This window comes from Ranitomeya imitator, chromosome 1 (genome assembly GCF_032444005.1).
Source record: "Ranitomeya imitator isolate aRanImi1 chromosome 1, aRanImi1.pri, whole genome shotgun sequence".
Taxonomy (NCBI): domain Eukaryota; kingdom Metazoa; phylum Chordata; class Amphibia; order Anura; family Dendrobatidae; genus Ranitomeya; species Ranitomeya imitator.
Window position 1 is genome coordinate 555,489,699 of NC_091282.1, and position 23,457 is coordinate 555,513,155.

A 23,457-nucleotide genomic window follows, 5' to 3' on the forward strand; every position below is an offset into this window, starting at 1 on the left:
GCCTTTCTGGCTATAAAATATAGGGGGAGCCCACTTCATTTCTTTTGGGGGGTTTCACCTATTTTAATAGCTAGTAAAGGCTACGCAGACAGCTGCGGGCTGATATTCATAACCTGGGAGGGGCCATGGGTATTAACCCCTTCCCAGGCTACAAATATTGGCCCTGGCTTTCCCCCTCTGGCGCAGAAAATTGCGCGGGAGCCCGCGCCATTTTTTTCCTTTTTTTTAATTAAACGCTCATTAAGAAACATCGGCCTTTCTATTATATATCTATGGCTATATCGATCTATAGATATATTTATATTAGATGGTTGCCCGATTCTAACGCATCGGGTATTCTAGAATATGTATGTCCACGTAGTATATTGCCCAGCGACGTAGTATATTGCCCAGCGACGTAGTATATTGCCCAGCCACGTAGTAGATTGCCCAGCCACGTAGTAGATTGCCCAGCCACGTAGATTGCCCAGCCACGTAGTAGATTGCCCAGTTACGTAGTATACTGCCCAGTTACGTAGTATACTGCCCAGTGACGTAGTATATTGCCCAGTGACATAATATATTGCCCAGTGACGTAGTATACAGCACAGAGCCATATAGTATATTGCCCAGTGACATAGTATACAGCACAGAGCCCAGTAGCATATTGTACAGCCCATGTAGTATATTGCCCAGCCACGTATGACAGGTTAAAAAAATAAAAAATAAACATATACTCACCTTCCGCAGGCGCGTTGTAGCACCATCGCCTGTGTGGGGTGCAGGCGGCATCTTCTGGTCCCAGGGTGTGCTGACGTCGTGGTCACGTGACCGTGTTGCGGCCACATGACCGTGACGTCACAGCAGGTCCTTGTCGTGCAGGACCTGCTGTGACGTCGTGGTCACATGACCATGTAGCGGTCACATGACCGTGACGTCACAGCAGGTCCTTTTCGCGCAGGCGCACAGGACTTGTGATGACGTCGCGGTCACATGACCGTGACGTCATGGCAGGTCCTTCTGCCAAACCATCCGTGCGATATTTTTAACATTTGATTTTTTTTTACTATTGGCGCTGCATAGGCTGCGTCAATAGTAAAAAACTTGGTCACACAGGGTTAATAGCAGCGGTAACGGACTGCATTACACCGCGGCATAACGTGGTTCGTTACCGCTGCCATTAACCCTGTGTGAAGGCAGACTGGAGGGGTGTATGCGGGCACCGGGCAGTGAGTGCGGGGACTAAGGAGTGGCCATTTTCTTCCGGACTGTGCGCGTCGCTGATTGGTCGCGGCAGCCATGACAGGCAGCTGCCGAGACCAATCAGCGAACGAATAACCATTACAGAAGGACAGACGGAAGTACACCTTAGACAATTATATAGTAGATATATATCTATAAATACATAGATGTATCTATCCATATATCTGGCTGCTTTCACACATCAGGTTTTTGCCATCAGGCACAATCCGGCGAGTTTTGAAAAAAAACGGATCCGTTTTTTTCCGCCGGATCCATTTTTTCTCATAGAGTTGTATTAGCGCCGGATTGCGCCTGATGGCCACACGTTTCATCCTAATTATCCATATATCTATCTACATCTATCTCATTCCTTCCTATGTATCTATCTATGTATCTATCTGTCTATGTGTGTAATGGGGTGTGGGTTGGACAAATGTAAAAGAGGAGGTTGGACAAGACATGACAAATCTTTTTTTTTTGTTCAATAATACATCTTTATTTAGCTTTCAAAAATGCATACAAAACCGCATCAAAAACCACGCAAAAAATGCACCTGCATTTTCTGCCAAGACCTGTGGATTTAGTGCAGAAAAATCTGCAGGCAAATCTGCAACGTGTGCACATAGCCTTACACTTTACGTCTTGTAACATGTAGGAAAACAGCATCAAATGAAAACAGTGCAATAAATACTAAACAACCTTCAGATGGGCTAGATATGAAACTTATAACCAATAACAATCTTAAGGCAAAAAAATTGTATTAAACAAACTCAGGTGGTATTGCTAGCTTCAACAGGGTAACAATGTTCTTCCAAGCAGGAAGAGTAGCAAGTATAAAACCCATACAGCACTTTGTCGAACTGGTTGCTATGTGACAACTCATAGCAACCAACAAGAAATTTTTTTTGACACCAGAGCAAATTAAATTACTCCAAGAGTATTACACCAATACTCCATGCAGCAGTCGGTACACTGAGGAAGGTCAAAGTGACCCAAACGTTTGTATGGATAAACCTTACTACTTTACGCTGGCTGCATTAAAGTCTTCACTTCAGCCTCCGGTGTGTGCCAAGTTTACTATACCAGCCAGCACGGTTCGGGAACCTACTTGTGCACCATCTCACAATTGGGCTTACGTTGACTCACATTTACCTCAAGTGAACCTGTCACATTGAACACAGTCCTATCTGATTCTGCAGGCAGCATGTTACACAGCAGTAGTAGTTGAGCAAATGAAAATACGTTTTTGAAAAGTATGTAAGAATAACTAAATTTTTTATTTCTAAATCCCTGCTTGTTCTATAAATTACTAGCATAAGGGTGGTCCTAATAAGTGAGTGACGGCTGTAGCTATACTCCCAGAAACCCCATCTCTGATACACCTGCCGCCTCAGCACAGACAGAAGAGCTTTACATTAATAAAATACCAGTTATTACAAATGTTATGCTACAAAACCATGCTCCCCTGGTGTAATGACATGATTTCTACAGACTAGACAGCATTTTCAATGTGAGAAGATCACTTGAAGAACAGATTTAGGGCAGATTGGCATTGAGAAAGACTAGGTACTTCATTTTTTCTGAGCTGATCAGGTTTCTTCTTTCTGTTATTAGCTGTCCTGTTTTTGAGAAGACTCTTTCAGAAGGTACAGATGTTGCTACAATGCACAATCTTTCTGCCATCACCTTGACAAGTCTGGGGTATATTGAAGCATTGGCTTCCCACCAGGTCAGTGGATCTTCAGATAGTGGTATAATTGGCTCTTCAACATAGCCTCTTACTTCAATTATGGCATCTGCAGAGGGATTCCTTCTTGCAGTTTCTCCTGCTGCTCTCTCATCAAAGAAGCTCCATACAGAAGATGTTTGTTGATCCATTTCTAACATTTCTTCGGCTTCCTCCCCTTGGTCTCCTAGTCGGATACTGATGTAGCATCTGGCTGCTAATGTTATTCTTTTGAGTGCTTCATCAACAGCTCGAGCATCATTAAAGACCAACTTTTTAAACCTTGGGTCCATTATGGAGGTTTCAGAAAGCAGCGTATTGTACTCCATTCTATGGAACTCTCTGCCCATGGATGCACAGAGTGCAGTCACCAACTCTGTTGCCTTTAATGTGGTTACAGTTCCGTCTGTCTGATGGTGTGTAGTGACTGTCTGGAGATCCCTGCACAAAACTAGCATTTTAGAGGAGGTTAAGTAGCTGTAAGAGAGAAAACAGTGAACATTTTATTAGAAGCAACTCCACTCAAAAATTTACCACCACAGGTCACAATACTAATGCAGCACCCCCAGGATAATGGCAGAGGCAGCACAAGTGCAAAATACTGATGAAAACCAACCATTCAAAAACTACTCATGGAGGGGGTTAGCTAGTAATATAAACGATAGCGCCGTTTACAGACATCTGTGTTTCACAAAGTCTGGCTAACAGCTTATTTGTCACAACTCATGACCATGCTATTGTACAAACCTTCTCCATATGCATTTATAATACTACAGTACCAACATCTCCATGAATTTTAGATGTGCAACTAGTTGTTTCATCAGTATTTTGCAAGTGTGCTACCTCAGCCTTTATCATGGGGGTGTTGTGACCTGGGGTTGACAAATACAACTATTTTCTTTGGTGTTTTGTAGAATTTATCAAGGCCTACAAACAAGAAGTCAAAAGATCAAACAATTTTTTTTGTAAAATTGTTAACTTTTACACCTTTGTTTGTCACTCCAGCACTTGTAAAATGGGAGTGCAGTGGGAAGGACAAGGTATTGCCAGTCTAACACATAAAATGGTTTCTAAAAGCCATCTAGGTGGAATGAAACTAATGTCTATTGCACCAATATTATTAAGAGGTGTGTCTTCGTGTTGGTGAAACATTTGCTACCAGAGTATTTTAAGACTTGTGAATCCTCATAACAGGCAGTGTGCGTGCTCTCAGGATTCTCAGGCGACAACATATGACAAAAGTGTGCAATTACATACATGCGGTCACATACTGACTAGACATGTGCTGCCTCACTCATACAAGTGGAGCAAAGCCAGACACCTCTAATTGGAATGTGGCGGGAAGTATTCAAATTGCACACCTGAGGTCACATGTCCACTAACTCCCAGCACTAGAGATTTGACAGCATGCACAATGCAAGCTGTGAATATTCACAAGTCTACAGTCTCAGAATGACAGCAGCTATAAGCCCCAAGCCTGGACAACCCCTTTAACCTATAATTTGCAATGAATATATAATTAAATAATTGTCTGTTGTACCTTTCTGCTCTGATCTCCACAGTGGCCTGTTCAAATGGCTCCAACACAATGCATGTCTCCCTCACTACTTCCCATTCTTCTTGGTTTAGAGTGTCAATAGTAGCAAAGATAATGGCCAGGGTTGAAATTACTGCATCTTTCGACTCCAGAACTTGTTTAAGCATGTAGTATGTTGAATTCCATCGCGTCACACAATCTTGTTTCAGCCTCAGCTCAGGCATACCCATCTGTTGTTGTGTAGATTTCAGTTTCTCTGTGGCTATTGTACTTTTATGGAAAAATTCCACTATGGACTTCACTTTGTCTAGAGTTGGCTTCACAATCTTCAGGGCATCTGTCACGATCAGGTTGATAGTGTGTGCAAGACATGGGTGGTGGACCCAATTTAGAAGTTTAATAGCTTTTGTTATATTAGCTGCATTGTCACTAACACAGCAAATCACTTTGCCTTCTATTTGCCACTCTTTTACAACTCTTAGTAGTTCTTCTGCCAAGTTCTCTGAAGTGTGTGTTTCACTAAACTCAAAACAGTCCAGAAGACAAGACACCAGTTTATAGTTTTCTATGAAATGGCACGTAACAGAAAAGAATGTGGTTGTAGTCCTGGATGTCCAGCAGTCAGTTGTCAGGCAAACCGCTGTAGCTCTTGTAACCCTCTCTTGCAATCTGGCACGCTCTCTGTCATACATTCTTGGAAGGACTATCTGAGAGATTGTTTTCCTGCTTGGAATATTATACGTGGGATTTAGAGAATAAGTGAACCTTCTAAATCCCTTGTCCTCCACAATTGAAAATGGTTGGAAATCTCTGGCAATCATTGCAACCAATTCCTCATCAACTATAGCTTGCTTTAAATGCGTCATGGATTTATGTACCATAAGCCGAGTTTTAGAACTTTGTCTTTTTGCTACAGATTGGGGATTAGTTGATGCATGAGGAGTGGCTGATGCTGTACCTGAGGTAGAGGCACAGTCTTCAGGTTTGGCAGCCAGCACACTAACATGACCACTAGCTTGACTTTTTTCATCAATCTTCACTGTAGGATGCACACTTCTCATATGCCTGTGAAGATTATTCGTAGACCCTGCTCGGTATGACAGTTTAATTTTACAAATGTTACATTCTGCATTTGTCTTGCTGATGTTATGAAAATGATTCCAAATACTGCTTCTTTTTCGACTTTCTGCCATTTCTTTATCTTATTGGTAGACTATTTGTCTTTTCTCTCTATCCCAGCAGCCTTTTGTGTGTTCTACTGCAAGAATAAGAATTCCATAGTTATAGCACAGCATTTTGTTTGCGATTTAAAGAAGTTTATGATCGGTGAAGAGCGAGTATACTCGTTGCTCGGGTTTTCCCGAGCATCCTCGGGTGGTCTCCGAGTATTTATGACTGCTCGGAGATTTAGTTGTCCTTGCGCAGCTGCATGATTTACGACTGTTAGACAGCTCTATTACATGTGGGGATTCCCTAGCAACCAGGCAACCACCACATGTGCTCAGGCTGTCTAACAGTTGTAACTCATGCTGCTGCTTCAACAAAAACTATATCTCTGAGCAGTCATAAATACTCGGAGACCACCTGAGCGTTCTCGGGAAAACCCGAGCAACGAGTATATGCACTCATCACTAGTTTTGATAGGTCATTAATTTTTGATTAGCTGATCAGCTGTTCTGTGTCAGCTGGAACTTCCAACTACAGTTACTGATTACTGTATAGTTACATAGTTACATAGTTATTAAGGTTGAAGGAAGACTATAAGTCCATCTAGTTCAACCCATAGCCTAACCTAACATGCCCTAACATGTTGATCCAGAGGAAGGCAAAAAAAAACCATGTGGCAAAGAGTAAGCTCCACATTGGGGAAAAAAATTCCTTCCCGACTCCACATACGGCAATCAGACTAGTTCCCTGGATCAACGCCCTATCAAGAAATCTAGTGTATATACCCTGTAACATTATACTTTTCCAGAAAGGTATCCAGTCCTCTTAAATTTAAGTAATGAATCACTCATTACAACATCATACGGCAGAGAGTTCCATAGTCTCACTGCTCTAACAGTAAAGAATCCGCGTCTGTTATTATGCTTAAACCTTTTTTCCTCCAAACGCAGAGGATGCCCCTTTGTCCCGGTTTCAGGTCTATGAATAAAAAGATCATCAGAAAGGTCTTTGTACTGTCCCCTCATATTTATACATTAAAATAAGATCACCCCTTAGTCTTCACTTTTCCAAACTAAATAGCCCCAAGTGTAATAACCTATCTTGGTATTGCAGATCCCCCAGTCCTCTAATAACCTTGGTCGCTCTTCTCTGCACCCGCTCTAGTTCAGCTATGTCTTTCTTATACACCGGAGACCAGAACTGTGCACAGTATTCTAAGTGTGGTAGAACTAGTGTCTTGTATAGAGGTTTATACATCTTATTACTTCTACCCAAGTGCATGACCTTACATTTATCCCCATTAAAGCTCATTTGCCATTTATCAGCCCAAGCTTCTAGTTTACATAAATCATCCTGTAACATAAAATTGTCCTCCTCTGTATTGATTACCCTGCAGAGTTTAGTGTCATCTGCAAATATTGAAATTCTACTCTGAATGCCCCCTACAAGGTCATTAATAAATATGTTAAAAAGAAGAGGGCCCAATACTGACCCCTGTGGTACCCCACTGCTAACCGCTACCCAGTCCGAGTGTGCTCCATTAATAAACACCCTTTGTTTCCTATCCCTGAGCCAGCTCTCAACCCACTTGCACATATTTTCCCCTATCCCCATTATTCTCATTTTATGTATCAACCTTTTGTGTGGCACCGTATCAAAAGCTTTTGAAAAGTCCATATACACTACATCCACTGGGTTCCCTTGGTCCAATACGGAACTTACCTCTTCATAGAAACTGATCAAATTAGTCTGACATGAACGGTCCCTAGTAAACCCGTGCTGAAACTGGGTCATGAGGTTATTCCTCTTCAGATAATCCAGTATAGCATCCCTTAGAATGCCCTCCAGGATTTTACCCACAGTAGAGGTTAAGCTTACTGGCCTATAATTTCCGAGTTCAGTTTTTGTCCTGTGACAAAACACTCCGGGATCGCCTTTGCTGGGGTCAAAGGTCACGTGGTTTGTGCATTGAATTTCTGAGGCGTACAGCAGGTTTCCAAGTAGGCTGACCTCAGGTCAGATTTATTAAAGTGAAAGCAACACAGAAAAACAAAACATAAAAATAAATCCTAGCCTGTCCGGCACTAACTAAACAAGTTGCTAACTAAACAGCTGGGGGGGGCTTCTCCCACCCAGCTAACATCACGCAATTCTTGAGCAGAGCTTTCACTCACGTTTGTCTCACACAGACAGGCAATCTGTGTGCCCCAGGCTGACGCTGGAAACCCCCAGCTGGTCATCTTTTATTCCTGCACTTATTAACCCATTAGCACCCTGAAGATACTGAGTGGCCTAATTCACATAGGACAAACACCTGGGCAAGATATACCTGCCTCCAACTACCACACCAGCATGAGTCTTACATATCCCCCCCCCCTTGCTCAGACCACTCCGGTCGAGCAAGAACACTCTTGAAACCGTGCACTCGGGATAGGGCATCGGCGTTCCCCATCTGCACCCCAGGTCGGTGCTCCACCGTAAAAGAGTAAGCCTGCAGGGCAAGGAACCACCGGGTTACCCGACTATTACGGTCTTTGTGGAGGTGCATCCACTTGAGGGGCATGGTCTGTGACCAGCCTAAACTTCCTACCGGCCAGGTAATACTTGAGGGAGTCGAGAGCCCATTTAATGGCTAGGCACTCTTTTTCAACCACCGCATACCTCTGCTCATGTACATTCAGTTTCCGACTGAGGTAGAGGACCGGGTGTTCGACTCCGTCCCTCACCTGGGAAAGTACAGCTCCGACACCAGTATCAGAGGCATCAGTTTGCACCACAAACTCGCTGCTGAAATCAGGAGTCACTAGTACGGGCTGAGAGCACAAAGCCCGTTTCAGGCTGTGGAAGGCCTCTTCAGCAGCTGAGGTCCATTTTACCATGACGGAACCCTTCCCCTTGGTAAGATCCGTCAAGGGAGTAGCCATGGCTGCAAAATTGGGTATGAACCGGCGATAATAGCCGGCAATCCCCAGGAAAGCCTGTACTTGTTTTTTGTTCACTGGTTGTGGCCAGCCCTGAATTGCCTGTATTTTGTCGATCTGGGGTTTAACCACTCCTCGGCCAATCACGTAGCCCAAGTATCGGGCTTCTTCAAGCCCGATGTGGCATTTCTTGGGGTTTGCCGTTAAACCTGCATCTCGCAGGTCATCAATCACCGCTTGTACCTTCTGGAGATGAGTTTCCCAGTCCATGCTGTAAATTACGATGTCATCCAGGTAGGCAGAAGCGTACTGTCTGTGAGGCCTCAAGACTCGATCCATCAATCTTTGGAACGTTGCGGGAGCTCTGTGAAGTCCAAACGGCATATAGACATACTGGAACAGACCTTCCGGTGTAGCAAATGCTGTCTTCTCTCTGGCCGCCTCGGCCAGAGGAATCTGCCAGTACCCCTTTGTTAAATCCAGGGTCGTAATGTATCTGGCTTTACCAAGCCGGTCGATCAACTCATCGACCCGGGGCATAGGGTACGCATCAAATTTAGAAACTGCATTCAGTTTCCTAAAGTCATTACAAAACCAGATGGAGCCATCCGGTTTAGGTATCAACACAATTGGACTGGACCAGGCGCTGTGCGACTCCTCAATGACTCCTAAGTCCAACATTGCCATCACTTCCCGGGAGCCGGCTTCACGGCGGGCTTCCGGAATCCGATAGGGCTTCACATGAACAGTGACGCCAGGCTCTGTGACAATCTCATGTTTCACCAACTTAGTCCGGCCAGGTTTTTCGGAGAAAAACTGTCGGTTCTGTAACAGAAATTGCTTAACCTCAGATTTTTGTCGTTCTGAGAGAGTCTCGGCAACCTGCACCTCCGGTACGGTAGGTGAACAAACCGGACGGGGCAGATCCGCCGTTAGGGCAGAGCGGTCTTTCCAGGATTTTATCAGATTCACATGATAAATCTGTTCCGGTTTTCTCTTACCCGGCTGGTACACTTTATAGTTCACTTCATCAACTCTTTCTCGGACCTCAAGTGGGCCCTGCCATTTCGCCAGGAATTTACTATCCACCGTAGGGATTAGGACCAACACCCTATCGCCGGGTGCAAATGTACGGACCTTAGCGCCTCTAGCATAACTTTGCCTCTGGGCTTCCTGGGCCTGTAACATATGGTCCCTAACAATGGGCATGACAGCGGCAATACGATCCTGCATTTGTGTTACATGGTCGATCACCGTTTTAAAGGGAGTGACTTGACCTTCCCAGGTTTCTTTTGCGATGTCCAGCAGTCCCCGGGGACGACGGGCGTACAACAGTTCGAAAGGCGAAAACCCTGTGGAAGACTGGGGAACTTCCCTAATGGCAAACAGCAAATAGGGTAACAAGTAATCCCAGTTCTTCCCATCTTTGTCTATCGCCTTCCGGAGCATCTGTTTTAAGGTTTTGCTGAAGCGCTCAACCAGGCCATCTGTTTGAGGGTGATAGACAGACGTACGCAACGGGTCTATTTGTAAGAGTCTGCAGAGCTCCTTCATTACCCTCAACATAAAGGGAGTCCCCTGGTCGGTGAGTATCTGTTTTGGAATTCCCACCCGACTAAACACTTGTACCAATTCCTTGGCGATCGTCTTGGTAGCTGTGTTACACAAAGGGACGGCTTCCGGGTAACGAGTGGCATAGTCCACGATGACGAGGATATGTTGGTGCCCACGTGCGGATCGGGGAAGGGGCCCAACCAAATCCATCCCAATTCTCTCAAAAGGGACCCCGATGATAGGAAGGGGTACCAAAGGGCTACGGAACCGAGATTTAGGGGCCGCGATTTGGCACTCTGGACAGGACTCACAATAGTTACGCACATCATAATGTATTCCAGGCCACACAAAACAATGCAATATCCTTTCTGTGGTTTTCTGTACCCCCAGATGTCCCCCCATTATATGTCAGTGGGCCAAATCCAGTACCTTCCGCCGATAAGGTTTGGGTACCACTAACCATTGCACTGTGTCTTCCCCTTTTTTTTCTACCTGGTAGAGCAAATCATTTTCAAGAACCATATACGGGTGCGCTAGCCTAGTGTCAGGTTCTACGGGTACCCCATCTATCATTTTTACATTTTTCCTAGCCGGAGTCAGGGTAGGATCTTTCATTTGCTCGCTGTGGAAGTCATCCACCTGGACTCCCAAATCTGGCAGGCAGGGTGCCGGATGGCTGTCTGCCTCCGCCTCTCGCTGAGGTTCCTCAGTTTCCTCCGTTTCCCCCGCCATGACGGAGAAGGGGTACTGAAGGTTAGATTCACTAACCTCCCCAGCAACATCTTCCTGTGGGGTCTCCTCTAGGGACTCGGGACCTCCAGATGGCATGGGAGAAGATTCACGGGTACAGCTACCGTGAAGGAGCAACTGATTCTCCCACAACTACCAGAAATAGGGAAAATCCCTGCCCAGGATTACATCCTGTAACAATGCGGGAACGAGTCCCACTTTGTGCTGCACTGACCCATAGGGAGTAGAAATCCATATGACCGCTGTTAAGTACGAGCAGGTGTCACCATGCACACACGTCACAGAAAACTTGTCAGACGGACCAGATGGAAGTGCCACCAGACTAGCTTTCACCAGAGTCACCACACTTCCAGAGTCTAGTAATGCCACAACATTTTTCCCATCAACAGATAATTCACACAGGTGTTTCGCTGTATCATTTTGACCCGCATTCACACTCACTAGCCGTGTAACCAAAGACATGCGTTTTTTAGAGTCTATAACGTCGCACTGCATGGGTTCAGCGGTAACAGGACAGTTCGCAGAAACATGACCCTTCTCATGGCAGCGGAAACACCTAACAGGTCCCCTACTGAGACCACCGTCCAATATTCTTGGTCTCGGAGTGCGAGCAGTCCCGGACTCCTCCCCCACAGTTTTAAGCGATTTTCCTTCACCCGTGGTCCCTGGAACAGTCTTACCGATTCCACGAGGAGGAGGCACAGACCGGGGGTTGGCGGTGTTGTCGGGAAGTCCTTCTGCCACGGAATAACGCTCGACCAACTCCACAAGTTGATCCGCTGTCGTGGGATTTCCTTGGCTTACCCACCTTTTCAGCGCTGGGGGTAGTACTCTCAGGTACTTGTCCAGGACAACCCGCTGGATTATTTCGGGTATTGTCAGTACCTCGGGTTGCAGCCATTTCTTTGTCAAGTAGATCAGGTCGAACATCTGAGACCGCGCCGGTTTATCTTGCTGGTATGTCCACTGATGTACCGTCTGTGCCCGGACAGCCGTCGTCACACCTAGCCGGGCCAGGATCTCAGCTTTCAGTTTCTCAAAGTCCTGAGCGACCTCCGGGTCCAAATCATAGTAAGCTTTTTGGGCCTCGCCGGAGAGAAACGGGGCAATCAAATCGGCCCATCGTGCCTTCGGCCACTTCTCTCTCAATGCCGTCCGCTCAAACGTTGTCAGGTATGCCTCGACGTCATCTTCTGCAGTCAGCTTTTGCCAGTATCGACTCACATGGATCCTTCTGGACTCTGCTTCCGGGTCAGCGTCAGGCATGCTCACCAGGCGCTGCGCCACCTGTTGGAGAAGTTGGCGGTCTGCAACCGTCATGTCCACTAACTCCTTCAGCTGTGCGGCCATCAAGCGATTAGCTTTGTGCTGTGCGGCAGTGGCCTGCTGCTGTACGGCAGTGGACTGTACTAAGGCTTTCACCACATCTTCCATGCTGTCGCCTGTGCCACGGTATGCCCGCGTTCTTCACCACAATGTGACAAAACACTCCGGGATCGCCTTTGCTGGGGTCAAAGGTCACGTGGTTTGTGCATTGAATTTCTGAGGCGTACAGCAGGTTTCCAAGTAGGCTGACCTCAGGTCAGATTTATTAAAGTGAAAGCAACACAGAAAAACAAAACATAAAAATAAATCCTAGCCTGTCCGGCACTAACTAATCAAACACGTTGCTAACTAAACAGCTGGGGGGGGCTTCTCCCACCCAGCTAACATCACGCAATTCTTGAGCAGAGCTTTCACTCACGTTTGTCTCACACAGACAGGCAATCTGTGTGCCCCAGGCTGACGCTGGAAACCCCCAGCTGGTCATCTTTTATTCCTGCACTTATTAACCCATTAGCACCCTGAAGATACTGAGTGGCCTAATTCACATAGGACAAACACCTGGGCGAGATATACCTGCCTCCAACTACCACACCAGCATGAGTCTTACAGTCCCCTAGTGGCCGTGTACTGCACATCTGTCCCCTATTCAAATACAGTAGATAGAGCAGCTCCATAACCAAAGCAGTTCTGACTTCGGCAGGCACAGAACAGCTGTTCAGTAGGGGTATCGTGTGTCAAAATCCACCAATTGATTACCTATTCTAAGGATAGACCAATGTTAAAAGTCTTGGACAACCATCTAAAGCCAGCAAATGATGTGGAGTTGGGTCAGTAAGTGTAATACATACACATACACACATGGTCAAAATTGTTGGTACACCTCGTTTAATGACAGGAAAACTCACAATGGTCACAGAAATAACATGAATCTGACAAAAGTAATAATAAATAAAGATCTATGAAAATGGACAAATGAACGTCAGATATTGCTTTTCAACCATTCTTCCACAGTATTTAACCCCTTTCTGACATTAGACGTACTATCCCGTCGAGGTGGGGTGGGCCCCTATGACCACCGACGGGATAGTACGTCATACGCGATCGGCCGCGCTCACGGGGGGAGCGCGGCCGAGTGTCAGCTGCCTATCGCAGCTGACATCCGGCACTATGTGCCAGGAGCGGTGACGGACCGCCCCCGGCACATTAGCCCCCGGCACACCGCGATCAAACATGATCGCAATGTGCCGGCGGTACAGGGAAGCATCGCGCAGGGAGGGGGCTCCCTGCGGGCTTCCCTGAGCCCCCCGCAGCAACGCGATGTGATCGCGTTGCTGCGAGGGTCTCACTACCTCCCTCCCTGCTCCAGTCCCGGATCCAAGATGGCCGCGGCATCCGGGTCCTGCAGGGAGGGAGGTGGCTTCACAGAGCCTGCTCAGAGCAGTGTTATGACCTGGTGGTTAGGAGCACCCGACCTGATAGTTAAACTCATACAGGACGAGCTCTGGGATGTGGGAGCTCTGCTGACCGCAAGCCCTAATCCTATCACACACACTAAAAATAGCCGTAGAGCGCTCCTGACGCTCCCTAGGCGCCTCGTCACAGCCTCAGAGCTAGCTAGCCCTAGAGATAGAAAATAAAGGCTACCTTGCCTCAGAGAAATTCCCCAAAGGAATAGGCAGCCCCCCACATATAATGACTGTGAGAAAAGATGAAAGTCACAAACGCAGAAATGAAATAGGTTTCAGCAAAGAGAGGCCAGACTTACTAAATAGACAGAGGATAGGAAAGGAATCTTTGCGGTCAGCACAAAAACCTACAAAAGACCACGCAGAGTGTGCAAAAAAGACCTCCGCACCGACTCACGGTGAGGGGGGGGGGGGGTTGGGGGGGAGGGCCACTCTGCATCACAGAGCTTCCAGCTAGCAAGACAAAATCAGGATAACCAGCTGGACAAAGAAACAATGAGCAAAAATAACAATAAGGAACTTTTGCAGGAGAAGACAGGTCACCAGGCAGATCCAGGAGCGAACTGAACCAATGCTAAAACATTGACAGCTGGCATGGAGTAACGATCTGAATGGAGTTAAATAGAGAAGCCAACCAAAGGATAAACCACGTCACCTGTGTAAGGAACCTCAGAAGCAGCAGCTTCACTCATAGCCACCAGAGGGAGCCCATAGACAGAACTCGCCGAAGTACCATTCACGACCACAGGAGGGAGCTCGACAACAGAATTCACAACAGAGCAGGCACTGTGAAGCCTGCAGTGCTGCAAGTCAGATTGGTGATCTGACAGAGTGCTGTGCAAACTGTCAGATCATCGATCTGTGATGTTCCCCCCTGGGGCAAAGTAAAAAATAAAATTTTTCCAAATGTGTAAAAAAAAAAAAAATATATATATATATATATATATATATATATATATATATATATATATATATATATTCCTAAATAATGAAAAAAAAATATATATATTATTCCCATAAATACATTTCTTTATCTAAATAAAAAAAACAAAAAAAAACAATAAAAGTACACATATTTAGTATCGCCGCATCCATAACGGTCCGACCTATAAAACTGGCCCACTAGTTAACCCCTTCAGAGAACACCGTAAGGAAAAAAAAAAAACGAGGCAAAAAACGCTTTATTATCACACCGCCGAACGAAAAGTGGAATAACACGCGATCAAAAAGACAGATATAAATAACCATAGTACCACTGAAAACGTCATCTTGTCCCACAAAAAAACGAGCCACCATACAGCATCATCAGCAAAAAAATAAAAAAGTTATAGTCCTGAGGATAAAGCGATGCAAAAATAATTATTTTTTCTATAAAATAGTTTATCGTATAAAAGCGCCAAAACATTAAAAAAATGATATAAATGAGGTATTTCTCATACGCGGAACGGTATAAACGCCTCCCCCAAAAGAAATTCATGAATAGCTGGTTTTTGGTCATTCTGCCTCACAAAAATCGTAATAAAAAGCGATCAAAAAATGTCACGTGCCCGAAAATGTTACCAATAAAAACGTCAACTCGTCCCGCAAAAAACAAGACCTCACATGACTCTGTGGACCAAAATATGGAAAAATTATAGCTCTCAAAATGTGGTAACGCAAAAATAATTTTTTGCAATAAAAAGCGTCTTTCAGTGTGTGACGGCTGCCAATCATAAAAATCCGCTAAAATATCGTAGTTACTTACCGATAACGGTATTTCTCTGATCCCATGACGGCACTAACGAGAGAGAGGGATCCGCCCTCAGGGACAGGAAACCCACAGGTTAAAAAGGCGGGACCTCCTCTGATGCAGTATGATGCCGTAGGGGTGGGAATTACAAAATGGCAGGTGGATGATGTCTCCTTTACACCATCTTTTATCTTGCGGGCACTACAGAAAGCACTCAAATATATACCTTCTGTCTCTTATTGGGAAATGGCGTTACAGATCCTGCACAAAACCTATGTTTCACCAAAACGTAGTTATCTGATGGGGAATCTGTCGAGCCCGGCCTGTTCTAGGTGTGGGGAATTTGAAGCGGACCACTATCACTGCTTTTGGGCTTGTCCACAAATTCAATTGTTCTGGCAGCGTATACATACCTTCGTGTTGACGCACACCTCATACAACATCACACTTACTCCAGCCTGGGCTCTCTTTGGTCATATTACAGATAGTGATGTCCATATACCATATCATGGTAAAAAATTCCTTTTTATTATCTCAGCTGCAGCTCGTAAAACAGTTCTGCAAAACTGGTTGGCGCCTAAAGTGCCCACATTGCGACTTTTCCTAGAGAAACTTGCTTTTTTGTTTAGAATGGACTGGATAGAGGCTTCCCTCCAGAAAGAGAGAAGGACTCAGACATTCTTTGACACATGGGAACCATTTATAGCGATTCTTCCGGCTCACACTAAGCAAGGAATCAGAGATTGTTTTAAGATGACTACTTGGTTCTTGGAACAAATAATAGCAGGTCGTCCGCCTCTGTGAGGATGATTCGCGGATTGAGACATATAAACCTGAGGATGTAGGAGTGGAAGCCGTGTGCTCTTCCCCCTTCCCCCTTCCTTCATTTCCCTCATGTGTTCTTCTCCCCCTCCCCCCCCCCCCTTTTTTTTTTTTTTTTTTTTACTTCTTTGTTATGTTTAGGCAAATTATTTTATTTACTTACTGATTGATACAAGAATGTGCAAATTGTATTCCCCTTTTTTTTTTTTTTTTTTTGTGTGTGTTTTATCTAAATTTTATATCTGTATTGTCAAAAAAGTTTAATAAAAGCATTATTGGAAAAAAGGCGGGACCTCTCCTCCACCTCAGTTGGTTTACAGAGCCTTGCAGGGAATTTCTGCTGTAACTTAATTGGTTATTTTTACACAACAAATCATAACTATATAACTTATATAAGCTCCTCTATATAGATAGATAGATAGATAGATAGATAGATAGATAGATAGATATTTTTTTTTTTTTTTATTTGCACACCTCGTGACTTAAATTATTAGTAGTGTGGACACCCATACGTGAAGGGAGGGAATATACAGGTGCCGTCATGGGATCAGAGAAATACCGTTATCGGTAAGTAACTACGATATTCTCTTACCCCATGACGGCACTAACGAGAGAATTTCAAAGAATGAAAGTTTTAGGGTGGGACTACTGCCTCAAGAACTCTCCTACCAAAAGTTAAGTCTGAGGGAGAAGATAGATTAAGCTGATAGTGCTTGAAGAATGTAGAGGGGGAAGACCAAGTGGCTGCTCTACATATTTGATCTATTGATGCTCCACCACGTTCAGCCCAAGAGGTTGCCACCGACCTGGTTGAATGGGCCTTAATTGTGTCCGGAGCTTGTTCTCCGGAAGAGGTATACGACATCTTAATGGCATCTCTTACCCACCTTGCCAACGTGGCTTTCGATGCCTTGTGACCCTTATTTGGTCCCTGAAAGCAGACAAACAGAGCCCTCCCTTTCCTACACTCCCTTGTGGCTGATAGATAGTGTGTTAGACATCTCTTTACATCTAGTGTGTGTAGAGCCTCCTCTTTTTTGTTTTTTGGATTGGGGCAAAAAGATGGTAACGCTATCTCTTGAGATCTGTGGAATTTTGACGCCACTTTGGGAAGGTAAGAAGGGTCAGTTTTAAGGATTACTCTGTCATCTAATATTTGGGTTAGAGGTGGGTAAGCTGATAAGGCCTGCAAATCACTAATCCTGCGAGCTGAGGTTAGAGCCACCAATAAACAGGTTTTCAAGGATATTATTTTCAATGAAGCCTGAGATAAAGGTTCAAACGGTGCTTTAGTTAGAGCTGAAAGGACTAGGTTCAAATCCCAGGGAGGAGCGGTGAGATGTATAACTGGTCTGGACCTAGTAGATGCTCTAATAAACCTTTTTACCCAGTGATTCCCCGCTAAATCCTGGTTATAAAGGGCACCCAATGCTGCAATCTGAACTTTCAGAGTGTTTGTAGCTAGGCCTTTCTCTAGTCCTTTTTGAAGAAATTCTAGAATTTCCTGAATTGGGAGTTGTTCTGATAGTGTAACCCCTGAAGTGGAGAGGAACTTTTTCCAGACTTTGCCGTATGCTCTGGTAGTTATAGGTTTTCTACTGGCCAGCAGGGTAGAAATTAGATTTGAAGAAAACCCCCTTTTTGTTAACAGTTCCCTTTCAAAAGCCAGGCCGTCATATGCAAACTTTTTATTTGTGGGTGATTCACTGGCCCTTGATGCAGAAGGTCTGGGATATCTGGTAGGACCCATGGATCTGCTATGGACATTAGGCGTAACCATGGGAACCATACTCTTTTCGGCCAGAACGGAGCTATCAATATCACTTTGGCTCTGTCCTCCCTGATTTTTTTCAAGACTAAGGGAATCAGAGCTATCGGAGGAAAAACATAGGCTAGATGAAACTTCCATGGGATTAACAACGCGTCTATAGCCACTGGACTCCCCCGAGGATCTATCGAGCAGAAGGCCTCCGTTTTCCGATTTTGATTGTTTGCAAATAGATCTATATCCGGGGCCCCCCAAAGATCCACTATGCGATCGAATATCTTTGTATTTAACTCCCATTCCCCCTGTTTTAATGGAGTTCTGCTTAGAAAATCTGCAGTTTGATTTTCTGACCCTTTTATGTGAAGGGCTGTCAGGGAGGACAAGTTGGCTTCTGCTTGTGACAGGATGGAATTTGTTACTTTCATTAGGGATTGAGACCTCGTCCCTCCCTGATGATTTACATATGCTACTACCACCCTGTTGTCCGTCAGTACTCTCACGTGATGGGAACGGAGGGATGTTAAAAAATGATTGATAGCGTACTGAACTGCCAAAAGCTCTTTCATGTTTGAAGTAAGGTCCTTTTCTTCCCCTGACCAAGGACCTTGGGCAATTTGCCTGTTTAGGTGGGCTCCCCACCCCCAAGGACTTGCGTCTGTGGTCAGGATTATAGAGACCGGCCACACCCATGGAACCCCCTTCCTGAGATTGGACGGATTCGTCCACCAAGCTAAGGAAGCTTTCGTCCGAGAGGATACTTTTAATTGCTTCTCTAAATTTCCTCCTGCGTGGGATACCGCCTCTAATATTTCCCACTGGAGATCTCTCGAGTGGCTCTGAGCCCACTGGACCGCTGGGATACAGGATGTCATTGACCCCAGTATGGACATGGCTTTCCTTAGAGTAATCAGGGGAGAGAGACTCAAATGATTCACTAAGTGTATCATATTGGATACTTTTTCTTCCGGCAGACGACACTCTTGCTTTGTCGAGTCTATTACTATCCCTAAGTACAACTGCACTTGAGACGGGATAAGCCTGGACTTTTCCAGGTTCAAAAACCATCCTAGATTCGATAGGGCTACCATCACTCTGCTTAGTTGCTGGCTGCAATGTAGAGAGGAACTGCCCATCACTAGGAGGTCGTCCAGATAAGGCACAATCAATATGTCTTGTTCCCTTATATGGGCCATTACTTCCGCCATTAATTTTGTAAATACCCTTGGGGCAATGGCTAGACCAAACGGAAGAGCTCTGTATTGGTAATGTTTTAGTTTCCCTTGTATCATCACTGCCACTCTGAGGTACTTTCGGAACTCCGGATGTATTGGCACATGATAGTATGCGTCTTTTAAGTCTATAACAGTCATGAAACAAGACGGGATAAGGGATCTGACACATGATTTTATTGTTTCCATTTTTAATTTTTCTATTACCAGGTATTTGTTTAGTTGTTTCAAGTTTATTATTACTCTGAAAGTTCCGTCCGGCTTTGTTCGAAGAAAGAGAGGAGAGTAAAACCCCCTCGTTTCTTCCTGTTGCGGAACCTCCTGTATGACTTTCTTCTCCAGAAGACTGAGAACTTCCCTCTGGATACTCAGCTGCTCGACCTCCGACTTTCTTTGTGGTGTAACCACAAACTGATTGTGTGGCATCGTGTGAAATATTAGTCTTAGGCCTGTCTTTATGATGTTTAAAGTCCAGGCACTTCCAGAAATTTTTTCCCAGGTTTGAAGAAAGTGAGTCAGTCTCCCTCCTACCTGGGGCACACCCTCATTGTGGCTGTTTTTTGTTTTCCGGTTTGTTAAACATGAAACCTCCTTTTTTGAATTTTCTATCTTCCCACCCCTCCTTTTGGTTTCTTGGGGGTCGTCTTTGTGTGAACCTCCTCCCTCGAAAGGGCCGCCTGTAGGACTGATTTGGGAATCCTGGAAAGGCTTTCTTTTTATCCACTGCTTTTTCAAGGACATCGTCTAGGGTGGGACCGAACAAATATTCACCTTCACACGGTATGGAACACAACTTGGCTTTAGTTTGCAGATCCCCCGGCCAGCACTTCAGCCATAATGCTCTCCTAGCCGCATTTGAGAAAGAAGCTGATCTTGCCGTCAGCCTAACTGAGTCTATTGAGGCATCTGCTAAATACGCAGCGGCACCTCTCATCGCCGACACGGAGTCCAATATAGGCTCTCTCGGAGTTTTATTTTTCAATTGAGTCTCTAAGTGATCCAGCCATACCATCAGCGCTCTCGCTGTACAAGTAGCAGCAATACCGGGTTTTAGCCCCCCGCTGGCGGCCTCCCAGGACCCTTTTAGGAAGACATTGGCCTTTTTATCCATAGGATCCTTGAGGGTCCCCATATCCTCAAAAGGCAGGGCGAACTTTTTAGAGGCTTTCGCGATGGCAACGTCTAATTTTGGCGCCTTTCCCCATGAGGCGCAGGCTGGGTCATCAAATGGATATTTCCTTTTGGGTGTTAACAGTACTTTTTTGTCTGGTCTTTTCCACTCCTTTTTTTATTAGGGCTTGTATTTTTTCGTTTAATGGGAATACTCTGTACTTCTTTTGTTCCAGGCCACTAAACATTAGATCTTGTACGGATTTTTTGGAACGAGTGTCCGCCAGACCCATTGTCGCCCTAACCATTTTTACCAGCGCATCCGTTTCATCTATTGGGAAACAGTTGTGGCCGCTTTCTGAAGATGCGGAGGAGGATGCTGAAGCTGTAGAGCTATCTGAATCCTCACTCGTGCTATCTCCCTCGCTGGAGCTGTAATCTGGAGATTTTTCTTTACGTTTTCTTTTACGGTTTTTTACGCTTTTAAGTGCGTCTGCTACTTGGGTTTTAATTAAATCTTTTTATTCAGATGTAAAACTTGGCGTCTCCTCATCAATGGTGTTCTTAATACATGGCGCACAGAGTTTTTTAACCCATGAATCCGGCAAATCTGCTGAACAAAGCGGGCACTCTCTATGTTTACTTTTCCCCTGGCATTTCTTTCCCTAGGAAACAATAAACCCCTATTAGAATTTACACTTTCACGGAGGTCACTTACCCTCCTATCATGAGGAAGATACCGGTTGTTGCCTTGAGGATGCCTCCTCCACTTGAGCCACCGTCTCCCTCCTGGATCCACCAGAGCCTCTGCTGCGCTGGGATCCTGAGCTGCTGCGCTGCGTGGGTTTTCTTGAAGAATGGCGCTCCTTCGGGTTCTTTGTCACAGGGGCCTGTGAAATTTCTTCCACCGACTGCTCTATTCCACTCATGGTGGTAATCTCTGAGCAGCGGTATGCCCCTTTCCTTCCGGATATATACCGACAGAGCGGCGCCAGGCAACTTCCGGTTTACCCAGAGGTACCTTGCGCCGCCCCGGAAGTGACCCCCGCACCTGCGCACTAAGTCGCCAGACCTCGCGCGTGCGCTCATTACTTGCCGGCTCACAGGAGGGACACAGCGTTCGCAGCCGCCGCTGCTCCCTGCATCCTGCCGCTTGTCGGTGACCGGCGTCACCACCCCCTGTGCGCCTCATGGACCGGCGGAGAAAACTCCAGGTAGCCGCCGCTACCTATCACCGATCGTCTCCATTGAAAAGGGGAGGCAGGCTCGGTCCTCTTCACTGCCTCCCCTCCGCGCATACCCACGAGGCCCGCCGACCCCGGAACGCGCCCTCAGGGAGGAATCCACCCGTGACCGTGGCAGGGCCCCCCGCTGCCTGAACTCGGCCCGATGGTCCCTGGACTCCTGGATGGTGAGCTGTGGGATCCCCGTCGGGGACAGGAAACCGAACTGAGGTGGAGGAGAGGTCCCGCCTTTTTAACCTGTGGGTTTCCTGTCCCTGAGGGCGGATCCCTCTCTCTCGTTAGTGCCGTCATGGGGTAAGAGAAAACCCGCTATAAAAGTAAATCAAACCCCCCTTCATCACCCCCTTAGTTAGGGAAAAATTAAAAAAATATATTTATTTCCATTTTCCCATTAGGGCTAGGGTTAGGGCTAGGGTTAAGGCTACAGTTAGGGTTGGGGCTAAAGTTAGCGTTAGGGTTGGGGCTAAAGTTACGGTTAGGGTTTAGATTACATTTACAGTTGGGAATAGGGTTGGGATTAGGGTTAGGGGTGTGTCAGGGTTAGAGGTGTGGTTAGGGTTACTGTTGGGATTAGGGTTAGGGGTGTGTTTGGATTAGGGTTTCAGTTATAATTGGGGGGTTTCCACTGTTTAGGCACATCAGGGGCTCTCCAAACGCGACATGGTGTCCGATCTCAATTCCAGCCAATTCTGCGTTGAAAAAGTAAAACAGTGCTTCTTCCCTTCCGAGCTCTCCCGTGTGCCCAAACAGGGGTTTACCCCAACATATGCAGTATCATCGTACTCAGGACAAATAGGACAACAACTTTTGGGGTCCAATTTCTCCTGTTACCCTTGGGAAAATACAAAACTGGGGGCTAAAAAATAATTTTTGTGGCAAAAAAAAGGATTTTTTATTTTCATGGCTCTGCGTTACAAACTGTAGTGAAACACTTGGGGGTTCAAAGCTCTCACAACACATCTAGATGAGTTCCTTAGGGGGTCTAGTTTCCAAAATGGTGTCACTTGTGGGGGGTTTCTACTGTTTAGGTACATTAGAGGCTCTGCAAACGCAATGTGACACCTGCAGGCCATTCCATCTAAGTCTGCATTCCAAATGGCACTCCTTCCCTTCCGAGCCCTCCCATGCGCCCAAACAGTGGTTCCCCCCCACATATGGGGTATCAGCGCACTCAGGACAAATTGGACAACAAATTTTGGGGTCCAATTTCTCCTGTTACCCTCGGGAAAATACAAAACTGGGGGCTAAATAATTTTTGTGGGAAAACATTTTTCCTTTATTTTTACGGCTCTGCATTATAAACTTCTGTGAAGCACTTGGTGGGTCAAAGTGCTCACCACACCTCTAGATAAGTTCCTTAGGGGGTCTACTTTCCAAAATGGTGTCACTTGTGGGGGGTTTCAATGTTTAGGCACATCAGGGGCTCTCCAAACGCAACATGGCGTCCCATCTCAATTCCTGTCAATTTTGCATTGAAAAGTCAAATGGCACTCCTTCACTTCCAAGCTCTCCCATGCGCCCAAACAGTGGTTTACCCCCACATATGGGGTATCAGCGTACTCAGGACAAATTGTACAACAACTTTTGCAGTCCATTTTCTCCTGTTACCCTTGGTAAAATAAAACAAATTGGAGCTGAAGTAAATTTTTTTGTAAAAAAAAGTTAAATGTTCATTTTTATTTAAACATTCCAAAAATTCCTGTGAAGCACCAGAAGGGTTAATAAACTTCTTGAATATGGTTTTGAGCACCTTGAGGGGTGCAGTTTTTAGAATGGTGTCACACTTGGGTATTTTCTATCATATAGACCCCTTAAAATGACTTAAAATGAGATGTGGTCCCTAAAAAAAAAAAAATGGTGTTGTAAAAATGAGAAATTGCTGGTCAA

At 45.5% G+C, this 23,457-nt stretch overlaps 1 protein-coding gene across 8 annotated transcripts in view; it reads right to left on the reverse strand.

Annotated features, from left to right (window-relative positions):
- Positions 1-1,703: 1,703 nt before the first annotated feature.
- LOC138678774 (E3 SUMO-protein ligase ZBED1-like) overlaps positions 1,704-23,457 on the reverse strand; it is a 33,645-nt gene continuing 11,891 nt past the window's right edge. For 6 of the 8 annotated variants that reach the window (XM_069767748.1, XM_069767747.1, XM_069767749.1 and 3 more), the window contains 2 exons: positions 4,488-5,742; positions 1,704-3,424 (listed from right to left, as the gene is read on the reverse strand). In XM_069767748.1, the coding sequence (XP_069623849.1) occupies positions 2,758-3,424; positions 4,488-5,677 (1,857 nt within the window). In that variant the 5' untranslated portion in view covers positions 5,678-5,742 and the 3' untranslated portion in view covers positions 1,704-2,757. The remainder of the gene's footprint in view (positions 3,425-4,487; positions 5,743-23,457) is intronic. The other 2 variants (XM_069767753.1, XM_069767754.1) reach the window with 1 other exon arrangement.